Here is a 27,500-nt window from a genome sequence, read left to right as displayed (position 1 = left end):
TGAGTGAGTGAGTGAGTGATGGAATGAGTGATGTAGTGAGTGATGGAGTGAGTGAGTGAGTGAGTGAGTGAGTGAGTGAGTGAGTGAGTGAGTGAGTGATGGAGTGAGTGATGTAGTGAGTGATGGAGTGAGTGATGGAGTGAGTGGGTGAGTGAGTGATGGAGTGAGTGAGTGAGTGAGTGGGTGGGTGATGGAGTGAGTGAGTGAGTGAGTGAGTGAGTGAGTGAGTGAGAGTGATTGAGTGAGAGTGATTGAGTGAGTGATGGAGTGAGTGATGGAGTGAGTGAGTGAGTGAGAGTGATTGAGTGAGTGATGGAGTGAGTGAGAGTGAGTGAGTGATGGAGTGAGTGATGGAGTGAATGAATGAGTGAGTGAGTGAGTCAGTGAGTGAGTGAGTGAGTGATGGAGTGAGTGATAGAGTGAGTGAGTGAGTGAGTGAGTGAGTGAGTGATGGAATGAGTGATGTAGTGAGTGATGGAGTGAGTGAGTGAGTGAGTGAGTGTGTGTGAGAGTGAGTGAGTGAGTGAGTGAGTGAGTGAGTGAGTGAGTGAGTGAGTGAGTGAGTGAGTGAGTGAGTGAGTGATGGAGTGAGTGATGTAGTGAGTGATGGAGTGAGTGATGGAGTGAGTGATGGAGTGAGTGATGGAGAGAGTGAGTGAGTGAGTGAGCGAGTAGGTGTACCCAGACATACGCTTCTGTGCTACTGTCAAAGCTTCTCTCCTCCACCATATTCATTAGTTTGATTAAAATGGACACACATTTTAACCTTCACCTTTATGTTCACATCTCATTATACCACAGTTTGGTTCAATACTTGATCCTGATTGGTCAACAGCATTTCCAACAGTGTGCATATTTTTCAATGGGGTGTGCATTATTTTTATAAAGCCAGACACTTCTGGCCTTTAATAGTTCTGACTCAGTGTAAACAAATCCAACATTAAAAAACGGTCACATACAACTATCGATCAGGTGTCTCCCACAGAAACAATAGGCTCAAAGCACCAAGGAACATTATTCAAATGTCAGCTGATTGAGTCAATAAAGCGCCAATAAGTACCTCATATTTAATCACTGTTACTGTGGTAAATCAACTACTCTGGGCTGTCCCTGTCGCTGTTAGAACAATGTTCTCTTGCGGGATTAGCGACCACGGCTTTGCTTTATCTGCATCACCGCCCCTGTTGTTGTCATGCCCTGACAACAAGACTCCCATTGTGGTTTATTTTATACACCGTAACCAGTGATTATGGTCATTATTTCCAGATGTCCAATTTCAGTCAGTTTAGTATTTAAAGTAGAAAGTCCACCGGCAACTAAATATCAAGGTATAACTAAAAACAACAACACATTCACCACCCACACAAACCCATAAAGACAAGGCATGTCCTCGTTCGCCATGCTATTTTCAGGCTGCCATTTAAAACTGTGAGTGCTAGTGTGTGCTTGTGCGTATTTGTTTGTGCTTGTGTGTGCGTGTGTGTGCGCGTGTGCCTGAGTGTGTACATAGGTCTGTCTGGGGCATACAAATATTAAACATAGCATGTATAATGCAAGGTCAGTGTCTGTGTTAACCTTTCTGGCCCCTCGTACAGGGGGCTTGGGAAACCATCACTTCCAAATTGCACTTTCCAGACATTACCCTCCCCCTCCTTCCCCACGTCCTACCTCCTCCACCAGGGAGTCCCACCTCTGCTTCCACCATTTAGATGGTGATCCAGATGCATTGATGTTTCCCTAAGTCAATGTTCAATTCTTAGAAACGTGTTGAGAATAAAATACAAACTTTGTTGGTCGCATGATGAACCTCAGTTCATTCCCTTCCACTGGGATAATTGGGCAAAAGTAAAACCGAAACAAATTGAAGATTAAATTCAACTAAAAAATAGATGACTTTTAACAAAACCTCGTTTTGCACAAAAATACCAATATGCCTTTGCTCATTAAACTTGCTGTATTCAAGCTTTAACAGCTTCACTTTGGTATAATTTGTTTAAAATGCCACATGCATCAGTCAGCTATTAAGGAGTGAAGCGCGGTGTGATAAAACTTGTTCTGGAGGATTTAAGACTGTTCCCGGCTCACTTCTGACCTATCAGGACATCTCTTCCCTGATTTGATCAGAGAATCCATCTTGCCTTGTCAACCACAGGTGCGTGAAATGCGACGCTTCCAAATGATAGAGAATCGTCAGGAGGGAGGGAACGGATATGGACGTTTTTTGGGATTCTTTTCTGACTCCCAACTCTTTACAACTCTCCAATCTTACAGACGGCAACTTTAAAACAGCAACACACAACAGAGGCAGGGAGGGTGTACGTACCTGTATCCCATCACGGTGGCCTCCCCCGAACTCACGTCTGCGTCTCCTGTCAGCATTTTGAACGTGGTCGTCTTGCCTGCCCCATTCACCCCCAACAGGCCGAAGCACTGAAACAGGAGATGTGGAATCACCTTAGCTATGCTCCATAATAGATAATAACAATACCATAAGCTAGGCAAAGCTAAGCTTACCCTATCCAATTGCTCACGCTCCATGGCTTATACTCCATAGCTTCTTTGGACTCACGTCGTATACATGTCAGCTTCAATTTGTGTCATTAAGATAATTAGGTAATTTTAATAATAATATATGTTTTTCGAAAAATAAAGACATATTTGATCAATCAAAAACAACAGCAAAATAGGGTTGGTGTGCGTTAATGGACAGAAGATTGCTGTTGTTTTTTGGACCTAGACAGCAGTGATGGCACTCAATCATTTCATGACTCATAAAGTTGTTTCTAGAAGGGATTATTCATTCCTGTTGCTGCTGATAATGACTTTGATGAGACAACTTAAAGTGCATCAACATTCTGCAAGAAGCACTGAAGTGATTAAGTCCTAAAATAAATAAAGCATGAACCATATTTTTTATTAAAAGACAGGCACAGAATAAGTAGATTCTATAAGTATTTGATCATGATTACCATCAATATTAGTTTTCTCTATAATATTAACAACAGCATATGCTATTAAGTGAGGATATCGGCGATGTGTTGCAGTGTGCCTCTGTGGGTCAGTGCGTACCTCTCCTGGAGGGACGCCCACACATATCCGATCCACCGCTGCCCTCTTTCTGCCCACGTACGTCTGTGCACGGAGGGGACAGACGGACACACAACCGCACGGTTCATGACAGACAATTACCCTGAACAACTTTCCATAAAGCACTCTGCTGGAAATGATCAATTATTTGATTTTGAAGGTATTTTTATTATGTTTAGTTGGTTAGTTAGTTGGTTGGTTTGGAATAGAACAAAAAGTTCCCAGTCTCTCTAAATGTGTTGGCCTTGGACGACCTCAAGTTCATAACGAACTGAGCTGTTTAATGGGAATTCTAGATGTTACCTCACCCACACTGAAGGAGCAGGAAAACTCCCAAACCTTCACATAGGTGTCAGAGTTGGACCATCACAGCTGTCGCGCATAACACTAATTATGGGTCTGCTACTTTAACCTACCAGGGCATGGTAACAGACTTAACTTCACTGGTCTATTATCCATGCTGGTACATTAAGGGAGCAGAGCCATAATTACTTTTATGAGCTACACCTGTGTTTGTCCAACGCTGACACCTCTGTGAAAACGGCCTATTGATGGAAGAAATTGATTGCACATTTGGCACTCTCTGAACTGACCAGGGATCGTCAATGACTCATTACTACCCTGATAAGGCAGGTGTGTAAGCGGCTGGTGTCATTTGAATGTTGAAGGGCCACTAGTGTCCTCACATTGTATTACTGCCTAGCAGCACTATATTGTACACAACTTTATAAAAACATCATGAATAATACATGGGTATGCAAGTACTTCATCTATGTAATTTAGTGGCATTACTCCTAAAGCATGTTCCTTGTCTTCATCATCACATCCCACTGCTCAGGTCCCAAAGGCACCGTCTATCTAAATTTTAAATTTGTCCTACTCTTTTATAGGATTCCTCTATGTTGTGTAACACTTGTTGACGCTTTCCTTATTCACATCACTGACCTATTAAACTTGCTCTTGTGTTACTCAGACACAGAGAAGAGGCTTCACCCAAAGACCAATCCATATTTGGGGCTTTTAGATTACATTACACTCAATGCACCATGAGTCCGAAAGGAGCATCTCAAACGGCCACCATTCGAATATCAAACCATATTTGGTACATGCTGGTATTCACTTACCCTAACCCTAACCATATTTTGTTATTTTCGTATGTCTGTATTCAAATACAATTACTTGATACGCATATTTTGTTTTCTGTGGAAACGGCGTGGGTTTACCTTGCAGAGGTCCTTGATGTACAGGATGTCCCCTCTGCTTCCCCCCTCGTAGATCCTCTCCCTCTCCTCTGCCACGTCCTCATCCTCGTCTTGGATGGGAGGTCGCTGGCGGTCGGACAACCTGGTGGGGGGCGAGGACGTCGACCGCGATGAAGGAGAGCACCAACATGGATGGGCCTTGCTATGATGCGTTTGATCCGTATGATAATTATATTATCAAGATCAGGATTTAAAAAAACGGATCCCATCTAGCATCGCGACAAACACCGGTTACAACACCGGAACACGACTCGCTTTATCAATAGCACAAATATGAAGATATCTATGATTAGTATGTGCTACACGTGAACCTCCTAAGACGGCGCAATTTGATTGGTTCGCTATCTCGGGATATTGGGCAATATCCCATGATTGAGATCTCAACCTCGGGATATTGTTTTCATCGCTTTGTTCGCTTATAAAAGACAAATAAATCCCGGTAAAAAGCGTTATCTTTTTTATTTTTGGAGTGTTCACCTGTAGTATATACTAAAACAATTATTCAGCGAATAATATAGACCTTCGGCAAATACTTGTTAAATAGATAGAGGCCATGTGGCAGCCAAGGCATAAGAAAGGTCTCCGCTGGCATGAGGCGAGTCTGGGCGCCAGCGCCTTACCAGTGGTCGAGGAAGAAGCGGTACTGGATAAGGAGATTCAGCAGGAAGAAGACAAAGCCCTCCACAGCCATGAAAGTCACATTCTTCCCCACAAAGTCCCAGCGGAACGGGTCCATTGTGTACTCCTCTCCTGGAAGGACAGGCAGAGTTAAGACGAGAGCCTCCGGAACTAACCGCTGACTGAGGCCAGGGAGAGCCAGAGAGATATACTCTGTACCCGGGAGGAGGACAGGAGGGGGGGGGGGGGTCTGTTTGTTCAAAATTAAAAGCACAAAATGAACACGCTATATTTAAAATTGGGCACATTTTTATATATTATCTAAAGAGTGATGGGTTTTTGGAATATTTACCTGGATCAAAAACGTTCAAAACTAAAGCTTGGGTAAATAATTTGAGATACCTGTCAGAATAAGACAGATGTTGAAAGTATCCAACAAAGATAATCCCAGCTCTCTCTTCTTCAGGCCTTCCTCCAAAGCCACTCCCTCCCCAAACATCCATAATTAGCTTCCTCGCATTAGGTCTGAAACGTTGGTCATCAAATCATGAATCAAATCATTGGACGGCAATCATATCATATGCCCAAATTAAATGATTGGCTTATTACAGGCCTGGGACCGCCACCAATACCGTTTTTACTTCCTTTGTTTTGTCGGAGCATTTGATTTATCGATTGCTGTCAGGCTGAGAGAGATTGTCAACAAAAAAAAGGCTTCTAAAATAAATTGCCTGAGCTAGCAGAACGATGACGGTGAAACAAAACATTTCATGTGATTTCGGCATCCTCAAAACTGTCCAAAGTTTAGAATCGGATGTGTCTGCAAAGCGAATGAAACGAGGCTAGGCAGCCCTGGGAGAATCGTGTAACCAAACGTAAAGCTCATACCGAATCTGGCGTAGACGTCGGTGACGGCCTGGTTCATGGCCATGTCTATGAGCCCCCTGCCCAGGCAGAAGTGAGGGAACAGCAGCAGCACCTTCTTCAGCCACTCGTTAAACGTCAGCAAAGACTACGTCAAAGAAGGCATAGAAGAAAAATGCATAAATATAGACCCACACACAAGCGCTGCGGTATTGCACAAACAAGGCCAGAAAGGCTTATACAGCAGCCTTCAAACTCAAGGGCCACACCCGCAGTGATGAAAGCCGAAACCATGTGTGGAAAAATGTGTGTGTGGATATGTGGATTAAAGTGACAAATCACCTCAATTTTGGGGGGGAATTAGCCTACAACCTCCATCGAGTTGTCAGTATAAGTTGAAATTGAAACAATGATTTGTCCAGTGAAATAAATCATTGTAAGCGACTGATAATCCTTCAACACCTCCTCACCCACGCACAAGAACATTCTCACTAAAGTAAAAACAAACGTACAGGGAAAATCGAGTGCAATTTTTTTTTACTTCCATGTATGGAAACTTGAAAGTGCATTCGAATATGTTTGGAGGATTAAAGTGGTACCCTGTTGTTTTCAAAGAGCTCCAGGATGAAGGTGATGGCGCTGCTGTTGATGCCGATGAAGAGGTTGATGCAGGAGAGCGAGACGTAGGCCGTGCTAGGCACACTGAACACGTAGGACATGGGGTACATCATGGGGGTTACCGACCACCTAGGGACAGGGGGGAAGGGAATCAGAAACTCTGTGTTAGTTCATGACTGGCCTTCAACCTTCTCTTCTATTCCCCAGACGTTTTGATCAGACTATATTCAATTATTTTTTTGTATTAATTATATTAATTATTTCCTCTGTGTGCGTTAATTATCTGAGGAAAAAAAAATCGTTTTGTTTGTTTTTACTGTCTGTGTAGATAATTTATGTTGTCTAAATTGGAGAATAAAGAGGGAAAAACAACTGAAAAGTTACCCGTATAACAGCAGCAGTGTTATCAGGGCGGGCAGGTTGGTGGGGGAGGTGTAGCACTTTTTGTCGAAAGCCATGAAAATGCCCACGACCATTGCTGTGCTCAGAGAATAGTTGACCTGGGGACAGCAGGGACATAATTCACCACTTTAATAGAGAACAATACATATCTAGCAATCACCATGCCCTGCCAGGATTGATTTCTCTGATTGCAATCAGGAATCACACTGGGTTTAAATTGACCATACTAAATCCTTATCACGACTCATAAATCTTGCCAAGAATGAGACGCCATGTTGAAAGTTAGCAGTTTATATTGAATAAGAGACTTGTACATCCAAAATGTAATGCCGTTGTGTCAGAGTGTTATGGAGCATGTATTAATTGGCAAAACTCACTCTGCAGCCTACAACGCAACACCTACCAATTTATAATTTCAAGTTTTTAATGAGGGCAAAACATATGAAAGAGCTCAACCTACTAATAATAACAGGATGGTAATTAGGGAACAAATTCCAGCTACAATGTTTTCTTTCTCCTTTTCTGGCATCAGTCATCCAGAATAGTGTGCGTGTTTTTCCTTCACTGCTCTTGAAACAGTTCAAACCCGTGTGTCTTCACTGGAACCGAGGTGGGTCGTGTTTCCAACTGGGGCAGTCACACCGGCACTGCCATTCGGCCTGGGTATAAGTTCCATCCCTGGTCTAAACCTTGGCACGCGTCACACAGCGCCATCCATTGCCACCCATTATACCAAACACAGAACCTCTAAGCGACACCTTCGTGGGTCGTCTGGGGTGAGGCCTGCTTCGGACTTAAGCTTGCCAGACTGGGACAAAGAGTGGATCTCCCACACTTCCCACACATTTTGAAATCTTATTCAAATAAACCCTGTGTTTTGACCCAGCAAATCTTTTCTGCATCGGAAAAGGAAAAATATGACAGCTTCTAGTAAAATAAAATGCCCGCGTTGCAAGAGCCCTATTCTGAAATGTAACATTTATCACTTGAAAGGAGCGCAGTGGTGCCGCTATTCCATCTTTAGGAAAAAACCATAATACATATTCAAATTCTCAGACATTTCCAATGCCTCCAATGAGCATTGGAAACCAGAATGAACCGAACTGAAAGGAGGGCCCGCTGAACTCCTCACCATGTCCCAGAAGAAGTTGGCCACCCAGTAGATCAGCGGGCTGACTCCGCTGACGAACTGCAGGTGTTTGGCCTTGGTGGCGCGCTCCTGGATGAGGTAGAGGACGAAGCTGGCCGGGATGAAGGACATGGCGAAGATGACGCAGATGGCCACCACCGCGTCCACCGACGTGGTCAGCCTGGGCGAGAGAGAGAGAGAGCGAGAGAGACAGAGACGGAGAGACAGAGAGAGATGGAGAGAGAGAGAGAGAGAGAGAGAGAGAGAGAGAGAGAGAGAGAGAGAGAGAGAGAGAGAGGTTCCATCATGGTGGATTTAGAATATAATCAAAACACATTGCAGCCATTTGCTATTCTAACATGGAATTAAACCATAATGTTATTTTTTAAATAACTTTGCCATTCTCGGTTCTCTGGCCTTTGTGAATACCTTTCCCACTGTTATACTTCATAACATGAATATGAATATTATTTTCAATTTCAGTTGAATCCAACCCACAAAGCAACCGACTGGGTATTTGGATTGTCGGTGCCGTTAAAGTGGCACTAAAAATTGTTAAATTAACGGCATCGACGATCCAAAAACCCAGTCGAAACTAGCTGGAGAAAGTGTGAAGTTCAAAACGTGACGCAGCATTCACTTCTTCGCCACCCAGAGTTTGTTAATTACGATCATTAAAAAAAAAAAAACATGTCGTTCCCAATAGACATTTGGCCGAGGGAGCCGGGAGCCTCGGAGGCGGGACCTATCCGTCAGAGGTCTACACAGGAACGACCTGGGTTCACAGCTTCACAATAAGAGCGCAGGGTGCCCACTCACACGGTGACCTCGGAAAGCTGCTCCTTGGTGAGGTTCAGTGGGTGGTTGACGGCGGTGATGCCGTACTCCACGGGGTTGGCCGAGGAGGGCAGGAAGGCCCTGAGGATGGCGTTGTTGGCCACGTTCACGAAGGACGCCATGGCGTGCCAGCCCTTGTTGTTGTACCACACCTTACGAGGGCGGGGACAGGGACGGTATATGCAGTCATTGTGTAGGATAACGTGTGGTTTTTCTCTCGTTTTTTTTTTTTTTTTCAAAGTACCAAAAGTGTCAACATATTGACATGAATACAATTTCATTTATTTTTGTCTTTTTTTTTTAAATAAGAAAAGGATCATCAACCTCTGAACAGGCATAACATTTAAATGTGATATTAATGCAAAAAAGTATAACGTGAAAAATGGAATCATTACATACTGACGGACCCAGCTGTGGAGAGGGACATACAACATACCTTTGCTCCCAGAAAGCACCAGAAGGAATTCAACCACCACCTTATTACTCACCTTTATATTGAATTCACTCTCCATATAACGCAGGAATGGCCCGATATCCTTCAGAGCGCGTTTAGAATAGGTACCCTGTGAAGAAGACATTACTGTGGTCATCCAACGAGCTACTTAAGTTGATGGTTGTGTTAAAGGGGAGGCTACCCTCTGATTCCTCTCCTTAAGACGGCCTACTAGCCTACCAAGGTATCTTAATTAATTGCGTTCAAATTTGTACTGTTTAATGAGGTAACGACGTGTTAGATCATCCAAGAGCAGCTCTTGTGTGCGGCTAAACACCGCCCCCATCAGGTGAGAGGAGGACACGCATGCAATGCATCTTTGAAGCAGCAATTGAATAAATAAAAGCATAAGGAATAAAATAATTATACATATAATATTTATACAAATATTATACATATACATGCTAAGACAATAGACCCTAAAAAATTATGAGGGTGTGATGGGTCGAATCCTGGCACCCCAAAAATAAAAAAGGTGTGAAAACCTTTGCTAAAAATGGATATAAAATTAAAATGTTATTTTAAAATTGCAACAAAATACTGTCTGTTCTACATAGAGCTAGTACAGGTGAGACATTGCAACACACATATTATTTTGGCTTTGTTTAGCCTAATATAAGCAGTGTTTTAGATGTTATTCCTTGAACAAGTACCCCTGTGATGTTCAGCATCCGGCCCACTTGCTTCAAGGTGTTCTGAAGTTCTGTGGGGTCCAAGTCCAAGATGGGGAGCTGTCCACCAACGGACAGACCTCCGTATCTGCAGACACGTGGATGGTTACTTATGCTCACCATCGGGCAACACCGTTTTAAAGAAGTAGTACGTATGATCCACTAGGGGGAGACACAGTGTAAACAGTAAAATGATTACCTTTGTTCGTTCACCCAGTACTTGCTCTTCAAACTGTGAAAACATAAGTGAAACAATCACAATCATGCGACCCACAACACACAGACAGACAGAGAGCAACGGTGAGGGGAAAGAGCAAGAGCGAGAGAGAGCAATAGAGAAGAACAGATTCATATAGCCCCCATTTTCAAATCAATCGACCATATCGTGACGTTGCAAAAGGCAACGTTCAGCACTAAAGTGACAAGTGTAAATGTAATATCCTGTATATGGGTATATATTTTTTTCCTACAATCTACTCCAACAATGATGATCCCGATGATCATCACAATAAAATAAGTACATACAATAAACACACAAATGTTACATTTGAAAGAAAATGTACATCTTCACGACCATGTACACAATGCCCCTTTTGTGCAGATACGCACTGTACATTAAACACATAAGCTACACGTGAACCTCCTAAGATGGCGCCATTTGATTGGTTCGCTATCTCGGGAAATTGGGCAATATCCCGAGATTGAGATCTCAACCTGGGGAAATTGCGTGACGGCCGTCTCGTCACGCTGATAAAAAAAAATGAACCGCTAATAAAAACAAATAAATCCCGGCAAAAAGTGTTATCTTGTTTCTTTTTGGAGTGTTCCCGTGTAGCATACACTAAAACAGCTCCGGCTCCGTGAATAGCGGGGGAACATTCCCCACCGTTCACTTCGCCTTCGGCAAATAATTGTTAGCTAGCGCCGCCACCCGCCTGGTCCTGATGAGGCCGGGGTATGTCTTGACCAGGTAGTCTGATATGTTGTGCCCGGTCAGGTCCAGCAGGACGTCCCCCGTGGCCTCCCGGCGTTGGCGGGGGGGCGTGCCCCCGGCCCCCAGGGGACACGTGGGCATCATGGTCAGCCGCTTGCCCTCGCTGCACTGGCAGGACGGGGAGGGGTTCCCCTGGTGCCACTCGGGGCTCAGCAGGATGTTGCTGACCAGCGGGGAGACGTCCGGGTAGGCCCACGACGAGGTGTTGCCGCACGGCATGCTGGGTGGCGGGAGGTCGGAGCGGAGAAGGGGATCGGGGAGAACGGGACACGTCGGTTATTGCTTCGTCGGTTTATGAACGGATGGGATGTATAGATCTGTATCTGAATTTAAAACGATGTACGATTTATTTGAAGTGTCTTTGAGCATGTGGTGGGCGTGTCGTGTATTTATTACTCATTATTGTAATGTGTCCATATATATATATGCTATATAGAATGTGGAACATAGAGAAGCAAGGTGCATATGTGGAGCTCCGACGTGATTAGAACTGGGAGATAGGAAAGAACGGGACACATCGGAATCAGTTAATTTAATTTGTCAGTTTACGAATGGATGGGACGTATAGATCTGTATCTAAACTCATTAAGATGACGTACAATTTATTTGAAGTGTCTTTGAGCCTGTGTTGAGCGTGTCGTGGATTTATTACTCATTATTGTAATGTGTTCATATATATATATATATATATAGAAATCTGAACATAGATAAGCGAGTTGCATATGTTGTGCTCCCATGTGATTATTGATCCGCCTGCACTTCCTGGTGAGACCCGCCAAGGCTGTTCAGAATTGATCGTTGATGGGCTGGCGAGACACTGTCTACTAAGCATAACCATCGGTAACCTTACCCTAAACTAAATTATGTCTAACCTATTAACTTAACCATGACCTCATACCTAACATAAGCGTCTCTCACCTAACACTAAACTCAATGATGTGGAAGCTAGTAACTTAACCATGACCTAATACCTAACATGAACGTCTCTCACCTAACACTAAACCTAAAGATTTGTCACCTAAATCTGAAACTTTACCATCTCTCACCTAATACCTACCTAATACCTAAACACCTATAACTTAACCATATCGAACCGTCCCTAACCGGCCAATCCCAGCCAGACTCTGGGCAGTGTGGGCGGGTCTTAGCAGGACCTGCGGTGGGGATCAGTGAAGGTGCGGGGGTGTCAGGCGGCGGTCACCCACCCGAGAGGCTCTCCCTCCAGGCAGCGAGTGCCCAGCCCCGGGTTACCCAGCATGCTCTCTGTGAAGCGCTTCATCTTGGGATCGAACGGCCGCTCATTACTACAATTAACAACAACAACAACAACAACAAGAGGAGACAGGACAACAACGTGCTGAAATACAGGTGGGATAAAAACAATTGATTTCATGTGTGTGTAATGTTTGGGAAATAATCTTGATGATTAAATTATTGAATAGTATGGGCTCGGCTCAAAATTAATCAGATTAAAACCAAATAATTGAATGATTGAATAAAATCTAAACTCAAAAGGTTATCTACACACTGTACCTTAAGACAAATCTTATAAGGACATTGAATTGAACAAGGGGTGTGATTGCAATCCGGATGTGTGCTTTTGGGCTCAGGCTCGGAGTTATGGGGGTCATGATGTGTCTTTTGGGGGGTCAGGATGTGTCTTCTGGGGCTCAGGTGGTTTTTGGGGATCAGGATATGTGCTTAGGGGGGTCAGATGTGTGTTTTGATGCCGGCTGTGTTTTGGATGTTGGATTTGTTTTCCAGGGGGCAGGTGTGTGCCTGGGTCCAACCTGAAGAAGGTGAACTGCTCTCCATACAGCCAGGGGCTGAGAGTAAGTCCCGGGTACTCTCCGAACGGCGGTACGATGGTGGTGAAGACCAGCGCTATCAGCACAAAGCTGGCCGGGAGGACCACCTGGTACAGGGTGGGACCAAAACACTGGAGGTTACACCTCCCTACTGTCACAGCTCTCCATGGACCTAAACCTGCACTTCCTTCTTGTTTCCGATTTATTCATGAAATGTGACTGAAAGTGCATCTAGTAATTGGCCTTCATCTAGTTGCAACACCTGCTCATTTTAAACCAATATTCATAAATTACTTACTCAAATGAAAAAAGTTGCAAATGAAAATTTATTACAATCATTATTTCTAACTACCTAAGGTTATACCGAATAATTGCAAAAAGGCAAATACGTTGCTGGCAATCCTTATTCTACAACAACGCAATCAACCATAAAACCGACGGGCACGAAGGCTACAGGTTTGATCCGGCGTGAACTCAGTCACTCACTGTATCACCATCACTGGCATTTCCTACCTGTGCCAGGAAGTCCTTCTTACAGCGCACGGCGTGGTGGAACCTCTTCACCAGCAGGGCATGGAACTGCTTCAGGACCAGCCTGCAGCCCTTCACCTGTCTGGAGCCCCGCCCCTCGTTGCTTTCCGAGGGCCCGCGGAAGCCCCCGTTGTCCTGAGCCTCCCCATTGGCTTCTGCAGCAGTCAATCAACACAGATCACAATGAGCAATCGAAGGATTCCAACCGGAGTAAGGGATTGAAAGTGAAACATAAAGGAGTGAGGATACGCTTGGCTATGAGGGAGTGTTGTGGCTAGCTAAGCCTAAGGCAGCTATGGTAAACATTTCTTTGAATAGTTGTCAGGATCTGATGCAAATCTGTGTTCAGAACTAATCAAGCCCGTGTGGACCATGGATTGGTTTTAAATCTCTGTTAAGCCTAGCTAATATTTTAATCCTCTTAATCAACTCACAAACGGGAGTCTAGGGTGTAGTTACTCCCCAGTAAATGTGTATCCATAAAGAGCAGCAAGCAATTGCTGGTTTTAAATTCTCTCCTATGCAAAGCTGTCAGGTAGATAGTAGCAGTAGTTTACAGCAGATGTCTCAGGAGGTTCCGGCAAAGCAAGCAGGCTTTTTACGAGTCGCTATCTGCAGTCTAGGCTCTCTGACCTTCCACGACCTCTGCAGCACATTTGTTGCTACTCTTCCGTTGACGTAACATCCACTGCTCTAGAGGTCGAAGCACCCAGGTACAGACACGAGAAACACATCACAGACAAGACTAAAGGTTTAACACAGACACCAAACAGCACCGATACAAGGACAAACACATTGAGGCTAAGTGCGGATACGGTTGACACAATATTTCACAACATACAATCAGGACACACAAAGGAGAAATGCATTGTGCTGAAGGTTCAACAGGTAAAAAGGGGAGCGATTATCATCAGTATGATGAGTATTTACCAGGAGTCTTTCCGTTGCTCGCTGCCTCTCCGTCCGAAGTGACCTTTATGAATATCTAGGAAAGAAGAAGTTTGGAACATGAGCAACCATCTGGCAACACATGAATAGAAGAATGATGGAGATGGCAAGCCTAGCGATGTCCACCGGAGTGACGTTTATGTCTGACAACATAGGAGAAAATTCCCCCAGAAGCTTTCGTTCTATACATAAAACCTATTCATTGGAATTTCTAAACGTTGAACCTCACATCGTATTCTGTTGCTCAAACGCCAGAAGACATAAAACATTGCCCATTGTAATCATCACACCAACTCCTAATTGTGTTGTTCCTATACATAGCAATAAAAAAAAAAAACATAAAATGAAGACATTACCAAACCAAACCAACGCAATCAAAGGTGAATGATGTTTCCGTATCCCTCCCTACTCTACCTCCTCCAGCGAGGTGTCAGAGACTCCGAAGCTGCTGAGGCCCATGTCTCCCAGGGTCTCCTCGAGCTCCCGGAAGAGGCTGGCGTACGCCCGGTGCTTGAAGCCCTTGCTGGGCAGCAGGTAGGTGAGCTCCTGGCCGATGCTCTCGATCAGCTTGGCCTCCGGGACGTGGTGGTGGATCAGGCTGGTGATGCTGTCTATGTCCCCTGGTGGTGGAGGGGGACGAGGAGGAGGATGAGGAGGTGGTAGAAGAGGAGGAGGACGACGATGATGATGAAGAGGTGGCGGTAGAAGAGGAGGAGGAAGTGGAGGAGGATTTGGAGGAAGAAGAGGTGGAGGAAGAGGAGGAGGATCAGAGAGGGAGTAGTATGAAGTGGGACGATGTGTCAGAAAAAAAAAAGATTTGCATAACGACTGATATAATTTAGAGAGAGAAATTAGAAAATTCATGGTCCTTTTTAAATGAACAGAGTCAAACTGCAAGTGTATGCATAGAGTCTATAGGTAGAAGTTAGGGTGTCACGAAAGCGTAGTGGCGAGGGTGTTTGACAACCAGCAACAAGGGGCTTGCATGCCCCATGTCCACTGCCTGTAGGTATCCTTGATTGAGCTTCATGACCACTATCTCAAAGTTACTTTGGAACAAATTCCCTGCGAAATGACTAAATAGGTGGTAAACTGTAAGCACACACTCACCGTCCAGGGCTCTGTCTATGTGCTGGGAGAGGTTCTGGGACTCGTCCTTATACTTGGTGCAGAGGGAGCAAGCACAGGAGCAATCGGACGCACAGTCGCAGTCGTTCTGACCAGCACAGCAGGCAAGGAGGAGGAACCACAAGGTACACCATTAGACGAGGCTTAGCACATTACACTAATGGAATAGGAGAGGGAAACAAAGAAAAGTTCTGTGAAACATTTCTACAATTGTTAAATTGTACATAGAAGAAGAAGGGAGATAGAGAAAACATAAAGACACTTATGTAAATAGTATATAGTCATATATCTGAGGAAAAGTGAAAAACGATGATCTAGTGCCCTCTTGTGGCGGCGTTTAGGACTGCATATGGGTCAGACGTATAAAGCAAAAAAAACCTGCTTCTCTGCCTGTTGTCTATCTTTATTCTTGACAGCGACCTTCCTCAATTCAATAAATAGACAGACCAACACAAATCAAACGCTTCCAGCCGACCGCACGGCCTTTCCCAGCCGCCGCGTGAACAAAAACCAAGGGCTCCAAGCGCCGGGAGGCTCCCAGGGAGCTCACCTCCTTGCGCCGGAGGTCCCTCATGCGGCGCACCAGCGTGAGGTAGAACCCCACGCCGAAGTAGTTCTTGAGGAAGAGCGGGGAGCCGCAGCAGTGCAGCCGGCCCTGGGACAAGATGGCCACGCGGTCGCTTAGCAGGTCGGCCTCGTCCATGTGGTGCGTGGACAGGATCACCGTGCGGCCTGTGGACGGCGGCGTGGCGAATGCAACGTTATGTAGTGAGCGTGTGTTCACAGGCTCCCGGTTGGGTCCAAAGCAGAGAAAGAATTCCCCCCGAAAAGGGGCAATAAAGGACAACTTAACTTAATACAATACGATGTAAGTTAACTTTTTATAAATCTAAATATTGCTATTCAAATTTAATACAAAAGAATACAACTGAATTCCTCTTCTAACCATATAACTAAACCAGTCAATTTGGGTTTTGAGGGCATTAAAGCTGTAGTAATCTAATTTTGCCGTTGGTTCTGTAGCAATGGCCAATGGTAGTCAAACAAATGCATCGGAACCATGAGACTCCATCAAAACACTATTTAATTGAATCAAAAATGAAAGAAGTTTGCACGTAACACATAACACACTTCCCTCACTCCTTTATACTCGGATTACATTTGTGATGTGATAACCTTGAATCTTGATGCAGCATTTAAGCTCACATTATATCAGTAATGATTGCTCGCCTGACTTTGCTTCAAATAAAGTGTTTTGATTGAGTCTCATGGTTCTGATGGTTCTGTGTATTTGTTTGACTACCATTGGCCATTGTTAAAGAACCGAGAGCAAAACTAGATTATACAGCCTGAAAGCCCTCAAAACCCAATTTGACGGATTTAGTTAAATGGTGAGAAGAATTCAGTTTTCTATTTTATTTGAATTGTATTATTTATATTGATATCAAGTTAAATTAACTCATATTACATTATGAATATGAGATGATATAATATTATTCATTTATTTGATGCGTCATACAATGCATTTATTCATCGTTCATAGACAACGAACACATGAGGTAAGATACTGTACACTCTGAACACTTGGGGAGAGGAACTGTCTGGTTGTACGTCTCCCACCGTTTCGGTACTTGAGCAGCAGTTCCCAGATGGAGCGTCTCGAGTAGGGGTCTACCCCCGAGGTGGGCTCATCCAGGATCACTATCTTGGACCCCCCAACAAACGCCATGGCAACAGACAGCTTCCTCTGCATACCGCCTGTGCAGGTTTCAAAGACAGGAAATGACAGACCATATATAAGTTGTGTGAAGTGTAAATTAGGACCAGAGCACACAAGAGAAAACGTCTACGTCGTATACACTGACTTTTGAAACCAACAAAAAGATTGCCTGGGTTAATTTATGTTCTAAAAATTAAATAGAGTGGAATACATAATTGTTAATTTCCTTTAGCAGTTGTCGAACATGTGCAATTTAATCATTTAAATTAAATTGCACATTATCAGAGAGAACAATAACAAGCTACAAAAATATACATAATTGCTAACTGAAAGAATTTTACGAAGATTATTAGAAAAAATAAATGATCTGTGGAATAATAACAAGCTACATAAATATACATAGTTGTTGGCTGAAAGAATTTTAACAAGACTATTATAAAAAAAAATATCAGAGGAATAATAACAAGCTACATAAATATACATAATTGTTCACTGAAAGAATTTTAACAAGACTATTATAAAAAAATATATCAGAGGAATAATAACAAGCTACATAAATATACATAATTTCTGGCTGAAAGAATTTAACCAAGATTATTCTAATTGTTTTGTCAGGGGAATAATAACATGGTTCATAAATACACAAAATTGCTGGCTGAAAGAATTGTACAAAGACTTTTATTTCTGCGATCAATCCCTTTCAGAAGCAGCGGCATTAAAACGCTCATCCAATAGAAAAACTAAACTCTTCCCCAAAGTCCGGTCCTGAATCCCGACACCGTAAAAGCTATACAGGGTGGGGGTGGGGCCCTTATACCCGAGAGGTTCTGGGCTTCGTCGTCCCGCTTGTGGGGCAGTTCCAGGTCCTCCAGCATGCTCTCCACCTCCGCCTGTGCCTCGTCCTGGGAGCGGCCCTTCAGCAGGGAGTAGAACAGGATGTGCTCCTCCACGGTGAGGCTGCACAGCAGGGGGTGACAGGGTTACAGTTACCATCAGGGCGGTTAGCAGACGCTTTTATCCAAAGCCACTCACATCGGTTGATACACACATTGACACACCGACGGCAGAGTCGACCACGCAAGAGGACAGCCGGCTCGTCAGGAGCGGTTAGGGTGTAAGGGTCTCGCTCAGGGACACGCCGACACTCAGCTAGGAGGAGCCGGGGATCGAACTGGCAACCTTTCGGTTACCAGCCAACCCGCTCTACCTCCTGAGCTAAGCTGACCCTGGAGGGGGGTTAGGACGCCGTGCCCGCCCGCACTCAGGGACTCAGAACACCGGTGGGGAGCGTACCGATCGATGGTCAGGGTTTAACCCGGAGTGGAGGAGATTCAATCATAAGGATAGAAATGCATTGCATTGATATGGGGCTTGTCAAGTGCTTGAGATAGTGGGTGTGGGTCTGTGTACGTGTTTGGAAAGAATGTGTCACCTCATCCACTCACACTAACAACGCACCATCATACTTGTCTTTGGAGGAAAAACAAAAATCTTACACAATCCATAGCATCCCCATGCATTCTACTGATCAATTCCTAAATATTGATTTTATTAATCCCAAAGGAAATGATCAGTCACAATTACCCTGCTCATGATTGAAGATAATACCATAATCAAACTTGTTTTAAGGCTGAAATATCTATTTCCAGACATCTTAGCCCCATTGAAAGAGGGGAACCCCCTACTAAACCGTGTTGGTTGGGGTGAGCTGGCAGGCGAACGCCCAGCACTCACTGGTTGAAGAGGATGTTGTGCTGAGGACACATGCCCAGGGAGGTCCGGATCTCGTCCATCTCCGTCCGGATATCCCGTCCGTTGATGAAGGCCGTGCCCGAGGTAGGGGGGTAGAGGCCGGTCAGGATGGACCTGGGGAGGGCAGGAATCCATGAAGAAGAAATCAGATTTATCTTTAATTTCTCCAATCAGAGGGGGAAGAAATGATATGTATAAAAATGGGGCTAGGAGGGCTGGGCAAAGATTAAAAGATATATATATATCTATATTTTAATATTTAAATCCCCTCCAATTGAAGTTAAATGAGGTGATCAAATGGAATGACACATTATCATTCATAACAAATGTTAAATCTTAAAGCAAAAACTAGACCAAGAGATCTTGAGGGAGTTTAATTGGCTCACTCAGTCTGGGTTGAATATGAAACAGATTTGGGAATTATACTTCGCTTACTGCAATTGTAATCAGGCAGTCACTTACTGCAAGTGTACTTGATTGTAAAGTAAGTGGAACTAAAAACAAAAATGATTTCCAATATGAATGTTGAATTACTGTGGGCAAAACCTTTCAAAATCAAAGAAAAAAAAAATAAAACGTTTGTTAATGCGTCAATTTGTATTAATCGCGTTAAAATAAGATTGCATCAACGCAAAATTAACGCACGAACTTGCCCAGCCCTAATAAAAATGCATCATTGCAAGACCTTGCAAGAAAATACTAACAACAGAAAAAACGAAATGAATAAAAACGATCAAAGTACGCATCATATATATATCAATCGACTGTAAGAATCCCGTAAGACTCTGCTGACACCGTCCAAAGGGCCGCTGCTGTGTGGCCTGCCGTGCTCACATGGTGGTTGTCTTGCCGGCGCCGTTGTGCCCCAGGAAGGAGGTGATCTGGCCCTCGTAGAATGCGATGGTGAGGCCGTCGACGGCGGGACGGGAGCAGCCCTTGTACACCTTGACCAGGTCCTGGATCTGCACCCCCCTCACTAGGCCCACCGGCTCGGGCTCAAAGAACAGCTGGCCTGCAGCGTTACCGGGAAGACGATGGGAGATGATATCGTCCTCCTGTAGCCAGCATCTATTCACTATCTCGGTATGAAGTCGTTAGGCAGACACGTTCACTTAAAACTAGGGCTGAACGATTTCGGGTGATAATCGAATTGCGGTTATTTCGACCAATACTGCAATTCCGAGTTAACATAGCGATTTTTCCTTTTAAAGATCGTCAAAGAAAAACAAATAGGAATCCTACTGATCCCGAGTCAGTTGCGTGATGTCGGCTTGAATTCGATTAACCATTCAGCCTTACTTCAAACGACTCAGGCCAAGGGAAGCGGGGGGCGGTAAGGCCTCCAGGACCCCCGCCCTCCCCCATCTCTTACCGGCGCCGCCCTGCTGGTCGGTCGGCTGCTCCTCCGGGTTCTCCTCCTCCTGCTGCTGTCGTCTGAGCTGCTCCCTCTGCTTCTCCAGCCGCTCCCTCTTGTCCTGGTGCTTGCAGGTGTGCCGGCTGGCCGAGCCGTTGCAGTGTAAGGTCTCTGGGTTGCCCAGGCTCTCCACATCCTTCTCCTGCTGCTCTTCCTCGGCCGCCGCCGCCTCCGCCTCTGGCCTCTCAGGGACTGGAGGGTATAGAGGGGCGGGATGAGACTAGTGATCGAACGATATTATTGGCCGATATTAGCATTTTTTACGTTTATCGGCCGATATTTGCGTTTTTTACGTTTATCGGCCGATTTTTTCCACGGATATATATTTTTTTTTTTTTCCCGCCATCATTTACAGACAGTTCAATAAATGTTCCTTTTTCAAAATTGAGACTTGTTTCATTTCTTATCATCATTGTGTCATTTTTTTTAGGATTTAAATTGAGGGAGCAAAAGAATTATCGGCTCCAAATATCGGTTCAAGGAAATCGGTATCGGCGTATCGGGCCATCGGCTAATGGAAAAAAATCGGTATCGGTTTCGGACCCAAAAAATCCATATCGGTTGATCCCTAGATGAGACACATGAGAAAAACGATGGGGAAGGGGAAAATTAGCATGGAGGACTATCAGATTTAATGCCCCTTAAATCTGAGGGAGCATTAAGGAAACGGGCATTGACATCACCGTGTTCACGTTACTTGCCAGCTTAAACACTTTGCTCAATTCACTATTAGCAGGGTGACTTCTGCATGTAAAAGAAAGAACATATTACCCATGACATCACTTTTGCTTTTTTGATCGGATTACTTTAAAACTTCCCGACATTTAAGCAAAGTCAAATGGGACCTAACACTTGTGTTCCGGGGAGAGAGGCTTACTGTCATAAGCCATATCTGGGACCCGTGGATCAGGTTTGCTCCAGTAGGAGGGCTGGAACAGGAAGTAGAACGGTCGACCGATCCCATATTGACCTGCACGGCAGAAGTAAGTCAGAATCCATCAACATGTACACATGCACACACTTACATCCATGCATGCATGCGTGACACGCATAACAACAAAGAGATCCATGTCAGGAAGTCATTGAACAAACACAGATAACTCTTGCACAATCATATCAAAACATTAAAGGTTGTATCAGTGATGTTGGGCGACGTCGCATCTGTGGGTATTTGAAGCGAGATCCCAAACAAACAGAGCCAGCTCGCCCCTCCCTTCCGCGTTTCGTGCATCCAGTAAAGACGATGTTAAACGCAGCGCCCAACCCTTATCGTTGAATGGTTGGAATACGATTTATTTTGGTTTTGAGTGGTTGGTAGTACCATTTGTTTTTGTGTGCGATCTCGGAGCACAGGCTGCCTACAGAGACGCGTTTTTCTGACGGCCTGCTCGTGGGGCGGGGCAGCCAGCGGATCGCGAGGGAAGATCAGATGAACGTGACCGTTTATGTTTCGGCCTAGCATCAACGACACAACCTTTAAGCGACAACACATCATTCCGGTAATCTGTTTCGATGTATGACCACGAAGACGCGAGACCTGGGAAGACGTTGTCGAGGTACCAGGCCAGCGCGCCGTACAGCACGGCGTCCAGCATCATCATGCCCACGGAGGTCATAAAGGAGTAGGAGTCTCCCTCCAGGGGGCTGCTCTGGATGTTGCCCCACTGCAGGCCCAGGCCCTGCTCCTCGTAGCGGGACAGGTACTCCGTCCCGAAGCCGAAGGCCACGGGGGACAGGAGACTCTGGAGAGACAGAGACAGAGGGGACAAAGTGTGGGTCACCAGGGCTACCCACGCGCATGGGATCTGGTCAGAGAGGAAAAGGGGGCCACCAAGTCTGAGTGCGTTGATTTAAAACAATGGATGGGGATTATAGAAGGTGTCCAGTGTTCAACGCCGCACCTGGTGCGAAGAAGATACACACATATGCTGCACACACACACAAACGTGCAGAGGACATCCATCTTCTGTGTCTATATTTCTCTGTATATCGATAAACACTCGCCCTCACACACACACACACACACACACACACACACACACACACACACACACACACACACACACACACACACGCGCGCGCACACGGTAACACGGGTGTTGGACGGTGTGGGAGCGTGCACATGGATAGTGAACACACAGGAAGCAAACACAAACAAACATACACGGACACAGACAAACACAGACGTACACTAACAGACTTACACAGAACACGTGCATACACACAAACACACACCCCCACTAACGAACTTACAAGGAACACGTGCATTCACGTGCACACACACACAAACACATAGAAACACTAACAAACTTACAAGGAACACGTGCATACACGTGCACACACACACACACACTAACGAACTTACAAGGAACACGTGCATACACATGCATACACACACACACACTAAAAAACAAACGTACATACACACACACACACACACACTAACAAACAAACGTACACACACACACACACTAACAAACTTAGAAGGAACACGTGCATACACATGTATACACACACACACACACACTAAAAAACAAACGTACACACACACACACACACACACACACACACACACACACACACACTCAACCACGAGGGGATGGGCCGTGGCGGCGGGCGGGCGGGCGTCCGGGCGCTTACGGCGGCCAGCTTCATCGGGCGGGTGATGCGGTCCTGCCAGGCGGAGCACAGCAGGTGGGGCAGGTAGAGGGTGAAGTAGATGATACCGCTGCAGGCCGCCGCCAGGTTGGCCTTGTTGAAGAAGACGCTGAGCAGGAAGCACTGCATGATGGTGGCCACCGTGAAGGTCAGCAGGAAGAGGAACACCAGCAGGGGGTCGCTGTAGTTCAGCACCTTGCCGCCCTAGGAGAGACAGGGGGGGGGGAGGCGCATCACGTGAGGCCCACGACGCCGCGCGGTGTCTTCAAGAACATTGAGGTAATTCATGTGCTCGGTGATGTTCACTTGTAACGGCTGGGAGTGGGTGGGGAGGTGGGGAGACGGAGGACAGGAGAGGAGAGGAGAGGAGAGGAGAGGAGAGGAGAGGAGAGGAGACAGGGTGCAGGAGAAGAGGACAGAGGAGAGGAGAGGAGAGAAAACAGAGGAGAGAAGAAGATAGGAGACGTGAGACAGGAGAAGAGAGAAGAGGAGAAGAGAGAAGAGGAGAGGAGAGGACAAGAGAGGAGAGGAGAGGTAAGGAGAGGAGAAAGGGTGCAGGGGAGGAGGACAAAGGAGAGAAGACGGGGGACAGGAAAGGAGAGGAGAGGAAACAGAGGAGAGAAGAGGATAGGAGACGTGAGACAGGAGAAGAGAGGAGACAGGGTGCAGGAGAGGAGGACAAAGGAGAGGGGAGGAGGACAGAGGAGAATGGAGGAGAGGTGTGGAGCTGAAGGGAGAGGAGAAATCATCGATTGACTCCACACAACACATGATTGTTGTGTACTTTGTAAATATTCACCAGGTTTGGCTATCTTATGTAAACCAAGACAAGGCTTGGTACAACACTCTGATCAGCATGCTACGGTCAGGGAGGAGAAAACAAGCACCACACCTCCAAAAATAAAGTGGATTAATTAATTCAGTCCGATTTATTCCAAAGCTGCGGTAAACACATACTCCACCAGAGGGCACCGTTGCACAAACGCAAAGACGACAACATCACAACTGCTAATGTACTTTATACTCCCATCTCTCTATCCCGCCAAATACCACCATGACCAAATACCCACTTCCCCCCCCACCCAAACTCCCTTGACCAACACCCCCCACCCTCCCCCCCTCTCACCATGATGATGGCGGTGAGCAGTGCGGTGCTGGCGGTCATCATGACGAAGCTGTCGATGAACCAGGTGTACCAGATGACCCCGTTGGCCACGCCCATGGCCTTGAGCGTCTCGCGGAGGCGGAGCTCCTTCTCCAGCACGATGCTCTTCACCGTCATGGACACCGAGTAGATCCAGGCCAGCACCATGAAGATGGGGAAGCATCGGTTCAGCGTGATCATGAAGCTGGAGGGGAGACGGGGGAGTTAGTTAGTGAGTTGGTGTTCTTTAATGTCCCCGCGGGGATAATCGTTCGTCAAGTTGGTTTCAGCATACGTTTAAAAAGGCACAACACAGTGTAGCCACACTGTGTAGCACACCGATAACAAATAAACCCTCTTCCCAAATATACAACAGATGACAGATAAACCCTCTTCCCAAATATACCACAGAAAAACATATATAGACAGCATCAATCATGACATCCATCCATGAGCCCCAACATGACAGATAACAAACCCTCCCCCATGTGGGGGTCGCCAAGGGCTCACAACGTTTGTGTGAGGAGCCACGAGGCCAATGTAATCCTGAGGAGGTGAACGTCGAAGGAGCCACACGAAGGCCCCCCCCCTGGGGTGGCAGACAGCTTGGATTGTCAACCTTGAAGAGCGCGTTCATACGATTTCAACTTCGATCCGGTTGCCTGGGTCAAAGTTGAAGAGAATCCATTCTGATTGCAGCTCTGTCTGGCGCAACAGAATCGATGGCTTTGTCTCAATGCATGTTTTATGCGTTTCAGGCCCTAGTATGTTGGCAGGCTGTGTTCCAAACGTCCAACCTATTGTCCGACATCAGGTGTTGACGGCTGAGTTAGAAGAAAACCCCCCCCCCCAGAGATAGAAGATCCCCCATTTCCTCCTTTCCGATAACAGACCGACAGCTTGCCAAATACAAAATTCAGTAGAACCATGTCATGGCCAAACCAATCGGTACTGAGAAACGCTCAGATAGGCCAATAGAGCAGATTCTTCCAGCAGTATGTCATCATCCTAGCATATTTATTCATCCAAACTTGGTCGGTTTCCATTGAAGAGCTCTGAATTCAGTACATGTGTAATTACAACACATTAAACAAACCAGGTAAACAGGCCCTATGACAAAGCCAAACATCCACTCAGGGATTAATAAAGTAACATCTTATATTGTATCTTAACAACTTTGGCTGTTTCCACACGGATGTCTGCCAAGGTGTCTGCCAAGTTTGTTTTGTGTGAATCACTCAATCGTTCCTCTCATGCAAGGCTTTCTTGGCTTAGCCTGCTTTGTACAGTGCATTTGTCAACTCTGCGTTGATGACAAATGCTCTAATTGTAAGTCACTGTGAGTAAAAGTGTATGCCGTGATGCCTTATCTGAATGCTTTGTGTCCGGTTCAATGACTTGATTTATCTGCTGTCAGGAAGCACAATGTGAGTGAATATGTTAGATTTCATGCAACTGATTACCCACAGGAATCTTCAGCTGATCTCTGCCTCTGAATAAACCGGCCGTGGTCAATAGAAGACTAATCAGACACAAATGTATGACTTTTCTTGGGCAAATGGCAAGTCTTTAAAGAATATATAACCGATAAGTATAAGGGGACAATACTATAATAGGTTTCCATTTAAATAAAAACATAAGCAGTAATAACATTGTGTGGCCTGAAGTTGATTCTCATTGTTGTGTTGATAATGTTTGTACATATCCATTCACTTTGTTATTGTGGCCTAGTGTTTTGCTGGCACTGCTCATAGATCATAATGCAGCACAGCACTTTGGTTGATCCCCGAAACCATGATGAAATTGAAAAAATCTTGTTGTCGTTGCACATTTACGACCGGTGTACATTTTTTTTTCAGAAGGTATACCTTCATCAGCGACAACAGAACAACATTAAAAAAAGAAAAGACATTCATCAAACCATGCCATGCACTTCTATTGGGCGTTGGGCCGACTCACAGATCGTCCACGTAGCAGGGGTAGGGCATCTGCTGGATGTAGACCCCGAGGGGCCAGTCGTTGCCCGTGTGGAGCCTGAGGATGCCGTGCTCTATCATGTCCTGCAGGTAGGAGAAGCCCCCCCAGATGTACCTCTGGTCCTCCATCGGGTCTGCCCTGGGACCCGGGTCCCAGTACCTGGGGAGGGAGGAGGAGAGGGGAGGGGAAGAGAGGGTAGGGTATAGAAGGGTAGGGAAGTTAAAGGACAGGAGAGCAGAAGGAGGAGAGTAGAGCATATTAGAGGAGGAAAAGAGGAAAGGAGAGGAGAGGAGAGGAAAGGAGAAGAGAGGGTGAGAGGAGAGGAGAGGAGAGGAGAGGAAAGGAAAGGAGAAGAGAAGAGAGGTGAGCAGAGGAGAGGAGAAGAGAGGAAAGGAGAGGAGAAGAGAGGGTAGAAGTATAGGAGAGGAGAGGAGAGGAGAGGATAGGAGAGGAGAGGGGAGGGGAGCATAATAGGAGAGGAGAGCAGAGGCGAGGAAGGGAGAGGAGAAGAGAAGGTATGAGTTTAGTAGAGGAGAGGAGAGAGGAAAGGAGAGGAGAAGAGAGGGTAGGAGTTTAGGAGATGAGAGGAGAGGAGAGGAGAGAGGGTAGGGAAGGAAATGACAGGTCAGCAGAGGGAGGAGAGTAGAGGAGAGGAGAGCAGAGGAGAGGAAAGGAGAGGACAGTGTTTGAGAAGAGGAGAGGAGAACAGATGGGTGGAGCAAGAGAGGACGGAAGTCGAGACAAAAAGAGAGGAGAGGAGATGAGAGAGGGAGAGGAGAGGAAAGGAGAGGAGAGGAGAGGATAGGGTAGGGAAGGAGTTGAGAAGAGTCTAAATAAGTAACGGCTTACAGAAGCAGTGAGAGGCTCATTGCGCTTCAACAATACTTTGCTAGTTGTAAAGAAGTGACAGACAACACAACAGGGAACCCCCCCCGCGCTGAGCCGTGCACCCATTTAGAAACGTCACGTACGCATCGCTTCGCTTCTCCCCGGCTGAGTGAGTAAGTCGCCCTGCTAATCCCCCTTCTGTACAATCTGATTACACAACGCTGGAGCGCCAGAGAGCTCTCCCACCGGGTGCTCCGCCGGCCAGCTCAGGGGGCGGCGCTGTACGCGGCTCAAGCAGTGTGTCCTGGTTTCCCCCCCCCCCCCCGGGGGCTGTTTACACACAGGACTGGTTGTGAACTTGTGAGTGAAGGATCAAACGCCCCCGCCGTAAAACCCGTGTCGGAGGGAGAGAGCGGCGATGGGGGGCGGGGCCGGCGCGCGGCCCGCCGTCGAGCCACTCCGACTGGCAGCCTCCCGGTGAGGACACAGAGGCGCCCGGCGGGGGAAGGATTTTCTGCTCGGGAGCTTTGAAGTTTGGGTTGGGTCGGGGGCTCCCTGTAAACGGCCTGGGGTCGTGTAATGAGGTGTGTGGGGGGGGGGGGGGGGGGGGGGAGTCG

At 46.0% G+C, this 27,500-nt stretch overlaps 1 protein-coding gene across 1 annotated transcript in view; it reads right to left on the bottom strand.

Moving 5' to 3' along the window:
• LOC307085580 (retinal-specific phospholipid-transporting ATPase ABCA4-like) overlaps positions 1 to 27,500 on the bottom strand; it is a gene marked incomplete at both ends in the record, with an annotated part of 52,618 nt that overhangs the window by 8,393 nt on the left and 16,725 nt on the right. The window contains 31 exons of the mRNA XM_079750417.1: positions 2,324 to 2,430; positions 3,070 to 3,132; positions 4,311 to 4,431; positions 4,970 to 5,099; positions 5,856 to 5,979; positions 6,431 to 6,578; positions 6,834 to 6,949; positions 7,984 to 8,161; positions 8,800 to 8,969; positions 9,306 to 9,380; positions 9,964 to 10,069; positions 10,181 to 10,213; positions 10,917 to 11,195; positions 12,181 to 12,279; positions 12,766 to 12,890; positions 13,297 to 13,469; positions 13,948 to 14,007; positions 14,245 to 14,299; positions 14,677 to 14,882; positions 15,373 to 15,478; positions 15,941 to 16,122; positions 17,011 to 17,148; positions 17,928 to 18,067; positions 18,845 to 18,976; positions 19,697 to 19,874; positions 20,235 to 20,468; positions 21,154 to 21,246; positions 21,814 to 22,018; positions 22,917 to 23,138; positions 24,061 to 24,283; positions 26,038 to 26,214. Coding sequence (XP_079606543.1) covers positions 2,324 to 2,430; positions 3,070 to 3,132; positions 4,311 to 4,431; positions 4,970 to 5,099; positions 5,856 to 5,979; positions 6,431 to 6,578; positions 6,834 to 6,949; positions 7,984 to 8,161; positions 8,800 to 8,969; positions 9,306 to 9,380; positions 9,964 to 10,069; positions 10,181 to 10,213; positions 10,917 to 11,195; positions 12,181 to 12,279; positions 12,766 to 12,890; positions 13,297 to 13,469; positions 13,948 to 14,007; positions 14,245 to 14,299; positions 14,677 to 14,882; positions 15,373 to 15,478; positions 15,941 to 16,122; positions 17,011 to 17,148; positions 17,928 to 18,067; positions 18,845 to 18,976; positions 19,697 to 19,874; positions 20,235 to 20,468; positions 21,154 to 21,246; positions 21,814 to 22,018; positions 22,917 to 23,138; positions 24,061 to 24,283; positions 26,038 to 26,214 — 4,398 coding nt within the window. The remainder of the gene's footprint in view (positions 1 to 2,323; positions 2,431 to 3,069; positions 3,133 to 4,310; positions 4,432 to 4,969; positions 5,100 to 5,855; positions 5,980 to 6,430; positions 6,579 to 6,833; positions 6,950 to 7,983; positions 8,162 to 8,799; positions 8,970 to 9,305; positions 9,381 to 9,963; positions 10,070 to 10,180; positions 10,214 to 10,916; positions 11,196 to 12,180; positions 12,280 to 12,765; positions 12,891 to 13,296; positions 13,470 to 13,947; positions 14,008 to 14,244; positions 14,300 to 14,676; positions 14,883 to 15,372; positions 15,479 to 15,940; positions 16,123 to 17,010; positions 17,149 to 17,927; positions 18,068 to 18,844; positions 18,977 to 19,696; positions 19,875 to 20,234; positions 20,469 to 21,153; positions 21,247 to 21,813; positions 22,019 to 22,916; positions 23,139 to 24,060; positions 24,284 to 26,037; positions 26,215 to 27,500) is intronic.

Source organism: Pollachius pollachius, assembly GCF_949987615.1.
Source record: "Pollachius pollachius genome assembly, chromosome: 14".
NCBI lineage: Eukaryota > Metazoa > Chordata > Actinopteri > Gadiformes > Gadidae > Pollachius > Pollachius pollachius.
The sequence above is the reverse complement of the archived record's forward strand: the minus strand, read 5'-3'. Positions and strand labels throughout refer to the sequence as shown.